We start from the raw sequence: 9,134 nt of genomic DNA, 5'->3' as shown, positions 1-9,134 counted from the left end.
ATGCAAATATCACATGTCTTTCGTCTGCACTCATGCCAACACTGTGACCCCTGTCCGTGTCCTGTCAACGAGCCCCCTCCTTGCACTCCGTCTGGTACGAATGTGGCAACCGCAGTGCAGTGTGCGTACGTCTCGTTGTCAGAAGATGGACTAACGTTTCATAAAGCCGGTGATGAATGCAAAACAACAACTCAGTTCTTGTTTTGCATGCATCACCAGGCTATGAAGACCTTCATGGCTCCTCCACTTTTTGTCATGACGATGGCGCTCCCGCCAAAACTTTCGCACTTTCTTTTGTACTCATTATAAAGCACATACAGCTGATGCCACGTGCAGAGCGGCTCGTCCCAGACTACACCGTCGAACACGTCAACTCAGCCAAAAAATATGTGGTCACCATTTCCTTCTTCGGTCACCACAGCAAACGACGGATACTTTCCTCTAGCCAGTGAAGGGCGTCTTCCCGGGGAGCACCGTCTTCCGCTTCCCTAACCATGTCCAAGTATCTATATGCTTCCACAAGCGGCGCAAGGTTGAAGAATACTTTCCTCTTCAACTTTAACAATCCGTCAATGTCAGCTATGTCCATTTCCTGTGCATAGGGCTCTAGGATATCCCGGTTGGACCAGTCAACATCAAACAAAGGATGACCTGCGAAAGAGCTGTCAAAGTCGAAAAACCGGACCCCTGGACCCTCATCGGCGCCCTTCCTGGTTAGGTTCCCACTGGTCGTGTCATTGTGTATCAAACAGGTAGGCATTTCCAAATCAATAAGTTCTGTCAGATCATCTTGCAGTTTGACCTTCATGCTCGACAGTTTCTGCCTTGCTTCCATTTCTAGCACGGGCAAAAGCTCCTTACACTGAAAAAGTGAGGTCAAGTTCTCACGCATCCACAGCGGTGAATAACAGGGTAATCCGGCCTCCAACAAATCAGGCAACACCTTTGCGCTTGCGCGGTGCAGACGCGCCAGATCTCTTACGCCCTGCTTACACGCTTCATCTTCCAATCCACAGAAGCTAGTCTCGTCACCGTGGTCCACAAGGATCATTTGACGACGTTCCACGTCTGCGAACAACGGCTTGGTGACAAGATCAGGAACAACGCTAGACATTATTGACGTGACTCCAGCATCGTTTGACGTGGATGCACTGCATTTAAGGTAGTAATCACTCTCATTCGTCTTGATCCTTAGCACGGCTCCTCTGGATGACGCACGGATCTGAACCAAATCCCCCATCACATGCACATTGTGTCCATGCAATATTTCGCGCACCTTTCGAAGCGTTTCTTGATACCATCCAACAGAAGCCCAAGGCACCCGTCTAGGCGGCGTAACGTTGGCTACGGTCTGTTCCAGTTCTCGTCGAATCGCTTGCTCCGCTTCTTTCTCCGAGTGCGACACATGGACGACACCCCCTCTGTGATCATTAGTGATGGCCACCCAACTGCATCTAGAAGGCACTTCTTGAGATTTCTCATGGCACTGAGCAACGAGAATAGCGCGGACCTTAGTAGCTGAAAAATTAGGCGTTTCAACGGACAAATCCTCAGAGTAACAATGTCGAAGAACAAGAAACGGAAATTCGATACCAATGACTGTCTTGGCAGCGCTGCACACACCCTCTATCGAGCTGTCACATACTTCTTTAGAAAGAAATCCCGGAAGCCTCCACTCATCGGGACCACTTGCCACAAGCAAAACGTATTGATGGCTCACATCAAACGTAAGAAGTTGCACCTCATGAACCAAATCCCTTTCACAGCGTGCTCTGGACGACTCGTAGATAGGCTGTTCGCTGCGGAGTGACATCTCTTCCGATCGTAGAAGCAATCTTGCGTGCTCGTTTAGTCGAGCTTGAGATATTTTCCGTTGAGGACTAAGGTCAAGCGTGTACCAGATCGCAATAGATCTCACCGTCCGGAGTTGGACAAGTCAAACAAGGAGTAAATGAGCCTCGTGCTACAGGCGGCTGCGTAAATTTTGAATTTCTTTTCACAGCGAAAAAACAGGCCAAATTGTGCTGGACCGCGTCTGCATTTCGTACTGTAAATTCTGACCCATGCGACAGCACTGTACTGTAAATACTCCAACCACATCCTGAATGATGTCGACGTGTACCTGCTACAGTACTTTGCTCTTGACATCGCCTGCTACAGTATGAAACCGCCTGCTATGAAAGTGGCAACGGTACGGTATAGCAGTGCACAGTGGACACGTCTCGTTACTAGTGTCTATCGGACCATTGTCCTCATATGAGGACAGTATTCGACCTATTTTATTCTTGACTTTCGCTTCCCCGACAAGAAAGAAAACGATACCTCCGCCACCGTACTTGACTTCTGACTTGGGACCAGAAAGAACTTTGTGAGAATTGCATGTTCTCGGTGGTCGTTTTTAGATTGTCTGGAAAAGAAGCTTTTTTAAACCACCCTAAAACCGCATGTAAAATAACTTCGAAACCAAATATGCCAGTTCAAAAAGGCAACTTGGTACTCATTCTGCATTATATTGTTAAGCTTTCCGCGCATTCAAAGCTGCTATCCCGGTGTTCTGCAAGATGCTATTGCCGAAAACAGGCACGTTAAAGAAATAGTGCTTAAGGTAGCTTTTTGAATGTTCAATTTAATGTATTTTTTTTGCAAAAAAAAGAGCTGTCCTCATATGAGGACATCGCCGTCCTCATATGAGGACAAAGGCCGGTCGGATAGACACTAGCGTTTAGCAAAACATGATGATGGATGCAAAAATCGAAGAACATCGAACAGAAGTTTAATACTACCGACTGTCTCCGCACCGATGCACACACTACATGCCGCACTGCCACTATGTGTGCAGAAAGAAATCTTGGAAGCCTTTTTTTAGCAGGACCACTTACCACAAGCAAAGCGTATTGATGGGGCACATCAACAGCAAGAAGTTGCACATCATTGACCAAATCCTTTTCACAACGTATTCTGGACGATTCGTAGGTAGGCTGTTCGCTGTGGAGAGACATCTCTTCGAATCCTAGAAGCAGTCCTTATATTCTCTTCCGTCGGTCTTGTGATATTTGGACAGGTGTTTCTTCTTTTCATTTTCTGCAGAGCGCGTGCTGAGTGCATTAGCCACTTCCACCATGCGACCGCAGACCTTGCACATCACGTCCACCATGTTCGTGATGTAGGCAGAAGAGGAATACTGGCGGAGGAGTCGGAACAGGCGGAACGGACAGGAATATCAGGACAGAAACTCCTTCGACAGAACAGTTCGGTACTTCTCTACTTGCTCTTGGTCTGGGCGAGGGGGGGGGAAGGGGATAAGGGCTAGGTGGACGAATAGTTTCGCAATAATAAATACACTACCGGGTGCGAGACCAATAGACAGAGTTGCTCTACTTTTGTATCATGCAACAGTTGTCCAATGGAAACGGATTCAATAGATTTTTCTTTCGATTCCTTGAGCCGCTTACTCTAGATTGTTTTATGATTGTTTTTCATCGTTTAGTGGCCGTTTTGCTTCAAGATAACAAGGGGGCAACAAAGCAAGCGTATGGTCAGAGTTGCTCTACTTTGTATCATGCATCAGTTGTCCAATGGAAACGGATTCAATAGATTTTTCTTCCGATTTCCTTGAGCCGCTTACCCTAGATTGATTTCTGAGTGTTTTCATCGTTTAGTGGCCGTTTTGCTTCAAGATAGCAAGAGGGAAACAATGATATTTTGACCAGATGCGAGTTGGAGGACCCACGGGTACAGATTGTGAAAATACTTGAGGAAAAATTACGCGTTAGCTAAACATTATAGAAAAAACTAGGGTCAAAGTGTAGATTTTAGGGCGACACCCGGCCAAAGTGAAATCTACGTGGGGCGATTTCAATGCGGTGGGGGTTTTTATAGGGCGACACTACTAAAAAGTGCTTTGCTAGTAGGGTGATTTTGGTCCATGGTGTCCTTTTCAGGGGGTGACAATGCACGTTTTCTAGGGTGACAGAAAAACGATCGTAAAGTCACCTCCGACAAACTCATATTCGGGGATGTCACCCCATAAAAACGTATACCATCGTGGCATTTCGGCAGAGACCTAAATGTTAGAAAAGTCGCCCTAGAAATGCATGATTGTTTTAATGTCACCCCTATAAAAGCACGGCAACGCACGGTTTCGCGCTGGATAAAGCGCTCTCAAAACTGAAACAATATAGTGTGGCTATAGAGGCCGCCCAGTGCCCACCACAGTGGCATACGGTGACGCGCGGTCACGCGGCGTACGTTCTGCCTTCTGAACCCGCCATTTTTCGGCGTCTACGTTCCCCAGCTCCCCCCCCCCCCGCACATCTCGCCGCAATGCCCTCACCCGTCTTCTTCATCGCCTTGCTCACCCTGCCTCTAGCACGGTGCACCGCGGCCGCGTCTCCAAGTGACCCGGACCCCGCACCAAAGAGCCCGGCGCCCATCTCACGCATGTCCATTAAGAACGGAAGTTTGTGCAGATCTCCGGGGAGGTGCAACATTCCTAGTATTCTTGGACACCATGAGCTGGGCGATTGACAGGGTGATGATTGGTGATGGCCGACAAGGGGCAAGCGGCCACAAAATGCAAGACGGCGTTTTGTACGCTGCCGCCGGATTGACAGGCGGTGACGAAAGTTTCTGGCCTATCGATGCCAATTCGATTACACTATCCGTTCACACGATGCAGGCTCTATTAAACGCTATAGATGATGGTACCAACGACTTGCCGCGCAAGAGAAAGTTTTTGCAAGAGATGTTCCGTCGACTGTATGCGTGGATGATGGCCCATCGCGGTGTGCCGATACTCATCGGTGGTATTGGGGCACGCGGTCAAATCACTGGATCAAGAAGGTTTGAGGTGCACCAGTATGGCCCGAACCTCGTGCGCAGCAACGACGATTCATGCGTGTCGGCTGCGCTGTCCAACGGCACTTGTGCGCTATATGGTACCACAGGAGGAACAAGCGTCGACAAGTACCTTCGGAAGCATCCGATGAAGATCAAAACACTCAAGCAACTCTTTTCTCTGGTTCACCAAATTCCCGCTCAACTATCAGTGCGCCGAGTTCCTAAAGCTGTGAAGAAGGCGTTCGATGCAAATCCTTTCAAGTGGCTTGCGCACCATAATCAAGGCGTGTGGATAGTCCGAATAGTGGAACACGGAATTGTAGATCATTGCGTTGCGCTGGACTGCAACCGTGGTATTGTCCATGATAGCGCTTCAAGGTATCCGTTCGCATTAACTGAAGATGTGCTTCGTCTCCTTGGCGGAGATGAAGCAAAAAATTTGCGCGTGGCTGAAGTGAGGGAGCTAGTTAAAGTCCCTGTCAATTCCAAGAAGCCCTCACGCTGCTCGTGTTCATCCCCCGCCCCTCCCGCTCCTTCTTCGCCAGCTTGAAGTACTCGGGCGTCGAGCAGGGGAGGCTACATGCGTGGGTGCGCAAGTTGGAAGAGAGGGAGAGAAGGGTCGGCCACGCGGAGGAAGCAGGGAAGGACCGCGTTGCCGAACGAGTTGCTACTGTCGCGAGGAGGGAATCGAAACAGGGCGCGCCAGTCCTTCTCTCTTGTATCGGCTTCAACGATCGCAGGGGCTAGCGCAGCAGATGAGAATCAGCGAAATTTAAGTTCTCTGAATGGAAGCCGGGTGAGGGCCTCCGTATCCCATCGGAACACCAAAGCGCTGGGAGTTACCGACAGCGAAATCGGCACCTATCTAGCCGAGTGACTTAAGAGTTGTGAGAGCGAGAAGATCAGTGGCCATGACAACCTTGGCACCAGCAGATTTGCTTGCCGCGATGAATGGTTCGTAGTCATCAATGGATCCATCAGTGGCCGGGTATTGGATTAAGGTACCGCAAAGGTCCTTGTTCGCAGCGACGTCATATGTCTTGTGGTCACCGACAATGACCTCCACACCAAATCCTTCGGCACGAGTCTTGACCAGATCGATGGTTTGAGGGTGAACGAGCTCACTGACGAAGAAAGACTTCTTCTTTCTACGGGCGATGTTGAAGCACATAGACATGGCTTCCGCGGCGGCCGTGGCCTCATCGAGGAGAGAGGCGTTCGCAACTGGAAGACCAGTGATGTCGGCCACCATAGTTTGATAGTTGAGCAGGGACTCAAGCCGGCCCTGGGCAATCTCTGCTTGGTACGGTGTGTATTGGGTGTGCCATCCAGGGTTCTCCAAAATATTGCGGAGGAGGACATGTGGGGTGAGAGTGCCATGGTAGCCCATGCCGATATGGTTCTGGTAAAGCTTGTTCTTGCTAGCCATTGCCTTGAGTTTGGCTAAAGCCTCGGTCTCGGAAAGGGCCGGGCCTACCTCTAAGTCGCGATTGTTGCGAATGGAAGACGGAACAGTCTGGTCGATGAGCTGATTGATGTCCTGCAAGCCGAGGAACGCAAGCATTTCTGACACGTCCCTCGAGGTGTTGTTATGCCTTTTCGCGAAGAAGTCCGTGGCGCTGAAGAGCTCCGGGACAGCGGAGAAGGTGCGAGCGTATTGGGACAAGTTGGAAAAGGACGAACGCGTCGGGACGGATCGCGAGAAGAATGACGAGGCGTAGGAGGAAGACGCCGGAACCGAGTTGGCAAAGCTAGATACCCTAGGGGCGACAAGGAGCCCGGCGCGACGCCTGACGGAGGCGAGGGAGCGGAGGGCGGCCATTGGGTTCTATCGTTGTTCGGGGGAACTCGAAACAATAGAGGATGGTTGGGACAAGAGAGAAGCGGCTTTGGTCTTCGAAGAGAGGGTTCGTTTCGAGACGAGGGTAGAGTGAAGACCAATGACGATTCTGCGGAGTCAAAAGGGACAAGGATGGGCAGAGGGATGACTTAAACCTTATTTAGATGTTTGTGCTGAGAAAAGATGGGAAAAAGTCGAGGTGCGGTGGTCGAGGGAGGGCCGAATCATGAGGCTGAAAACGGCAAGGGAGCCACTGTTTGGCTCTTTGTGTATCTCCACGGCACACTGACAGGCGCATGCGCTTCGGCAGCGGAAGGGGGATATTTGATGGGCGTTGAGTGGCGATGCAACCTGAGCCGCGAATGGCGGTAGACTGGCGTACACGAATCTCACGCTGCGCCCCAGGTGAGCAATATGAGCCGGTCGTTTGGACGTGGCCCGCCGCCACATTGTTCATGGCCAAACCATTGGCTGTTCTGAGTAGTTCACGGGACAGTGCCGATTGGATTTTCGATCTTTTGTATGCGCGGATTTTCGGGGGCAGGAGCTTGAAACGCGCGTGTGGCAAGGGAGAGTGAGGTTTTCGGCTCTGCTCCCGCCACTTGTTGCTTCTTGTTGGTCAAACTCGCCCTTGGCCATGTGCTCGTTCTTCTTCATCTCCTTGAAGGCCTCACGGACCTTTTCCTTGCACAGGTCTGCGTACGGGATGCCGCCCATCTGCATGACGATGTGCGGCTCGATGGGGGGGGAGTCATCCAGCTCGTAGGTGGCGGTGGGCTTCTGGACCGGCTTGATGTCGATGGGCAGCGGCGGGCGGTGGTCCGTCGGGTGCATGGGCTGCGGCGGGAAGGAGTGGGCGGAGACGACAGGGTGGCGGGCGTATTGCTGGGCGTGCGGGTCATGGGAGAGGTGGTGCACTCGTATTGTTGATAGTGTAGGTTTCCCTTTCTTGTCTCTGGTGCGGCTGAAATGCAGCCGGAGCGATGGGCGGTGCCCACCAGCGTCCTAGCGTCCATTTTAAGGGCGAAGTCAATTTACCGTCGACAACCAGCAAGATCACACATTCGCACTGTGAGGCGCGAGCTGAACAGATACATCTCAGCTGCTCGAGCCGTTGACATGGCTGCCCTGGAAGGATACTCTGATCTGTTGAGGGAATTGGGGCACAGGGTGGACATTTTCATCTTGTCCGGTACGGAAATGAAGGCGCAGCGCATCAAGGCTGCACGATTCATATACAAACAACAGCAAAAACTTTCATACTCTGAAAAACTAAGATCCCTACAATCCGGGTTTAATGTAGAGGATGTGGACGTCTCGGATATTGCGGATGAGGGTAAATATTATGGCGGGTTCCTCTTCGTCCCGATGGTTGCAGAAGCTTTCTGTAGAAAGGGCAGGATGACATGCGCAGCGGATGCCGCTCATTGCGAGAGTTTGGGCCGCCGTTCTTACGGAACCACATTTGAAGTGTTCGGATACGACACTAACCATCAACTCTGCCCCTTGGTGTTCGCCCATTTCGTGGGAGCTGAGGGAATGGACACGTGGGAGAAAGTTTTTGCTGCCGCCGCGGATATCCCAGGGTTTGATGTACCTACGAGGACGACAATTGTCGACCAGGAGAAATCTATCGACTCAGCGTACAAGCGGTGCATGCAGCACGCGAAGTTGTTCCTGGACCCACTGCATGTCCGAAAAAATCTCGCTACAGCACTGGGTGCGGGAAAGGTTGTTGGTGTGCGCATGTACGATAAAGCGCTTCGAAACCCAAGCAAGGATGAGGTTATTCAAGCCAAAAAAGACTTCCCGATGAAGATGTCAGATTACCTTAATAGGTTTGATGACAGTGAGCTGTACAGAGCATGCTCGATGTTGCAAGATCTAATCACGACATCTCAAGGAGCTGAAAGTGGCATGTCCGCCGCCCTGCGAAACCAAATCAGGACAGTGGAGCCTCAAAAGATGCTGGAGAAAGTTGTGTCGACACAGCGAACTGCCTTTTTGAAGCGGCAAGCAACTGCAATGAACTGCAAGAGTCCCGTACCACCTCACATTGAACAACGTCTTGCGCTACTCATTCAGAGATCAAGAGTTTATAAGGAGTCTGTTAGGTTTGTAGAGGGAACGGGGCAAATGGAGGCGACGGTACGAAGCGTGGTGGACGGAACGCGTTTGAGGCATGTAGTCATGCGTTCAGAGCCAAACACGCCCCCTTCATGCTGCATGCATTCACGAGATGGTTCCGGTTTTCCTTGCTATCACGGAACGGCTGTCATATGTGAGAAGTACGGATCTAATAATTTGTATAAGCACGTTGCGCGACGACATTTGACGAAAGCATGGAAAGAGAATTACTACAGCTTGTGTTACTCAATGCCGGCGCAATACTCTGTCGACAAAGTTATCAAACAAGCGAAACGGTTAGTAGCTTTTGGTCAGAACTTAAGAATTC

General features: G+C 50.7%; 5 protein-coding genes across 5 annotated transcripts; 2 read left to right on the top strand and 3 right to left on the bottom strand.

Moving 5' to 3' along the window:
- On the top strand, positions 1 to 309 carry CHC_T00007764001 (hypothetical protein). Its single transcript, XM_005711475.1, has one exon. It carries the CDS (start codon positions 1 to 3, stop codon positions 307 to 309), a length of 309 nt encoding a protein of 102 aa, XP_005711532.1.
- Positions 310 to 412: 103 nt separating this feature from the next.
- On the bottom strand, positions 413 to 1,813 carry CHC_T00007763001 (hypothetical protein). The gene has a single exon (XM_005711474.1). The coding sequence runs from the start codon at positions 1,811 to 1,813 to the stop codon at positions 413 to 415; it is 1,401 nt and encodes a 466-aa protein (XP_005711531.1).
- A 3,891-nt stretch (positions 1,814 to 5,704) lies between these two features.
- CHC_T00007762001 (hypothetical protein) lies at positions 5,705 to 6,403 on the bottom strand. Its single transcript, XM_005711473.1, has one exon. It carries the CDS (start codon positions 6,401 to 6,403, stop codon positions 5,705 to 5,707), a length of 699 nt encoding a protein of 232 aa, XP_005711530.1.
- A 729-nt stretch (positions 6,404 to 7,132) lies between these two features.
- On the bottom strand, positions 7,133 to 7,396 carry CHC_T00007761001 (hypothetical protein). Its single transcript, XM_005711472.1, has one exon. It carries the CDS (start codon positions 7,394 to 7,396, stop codon positions 7,133 to 7,135), a length of 264 nt encoding a protein of 87 aa, XP_005711529.1.
- An 82-nt stretch (positions 7,397 to 7,478) lies between these two features.
- CHC_T00007760001 (hypothetical protein) lies at positions 7,479 to 7,688 on the top strand. Its single transcript, XM_005711471.1, has one exon. It carries the CDS (start codon positions 7,479 to 7,481, stop codon positions 7,686 to 7,688), a length of 210 nt encoding a protein of 69 aa, XP_005711528.1.
- Positions 7,689 to 9,134: the final 1,446 nt, after the last annotated feature.

Source organism: Chondrus crispus, genomic scaffold (genome assembly GCF_000350225.1).
Source record: "Chondrus crispus Stackhouse genomic scaffold, scaffold_84, whole genome shotgun sequence".
NCBI classification, from domain to species: Eukaryota; Rhodophyta; class Florideophyceae; order Gigartinales; family Gigartinaceae; genus Chondrus; species Chondrus crispus.
The sequence above is the reverse complement of the archived record's forward strand: the minus strand, read 5'-3'. Positions and strand labels throughout refer to the sequence as shown.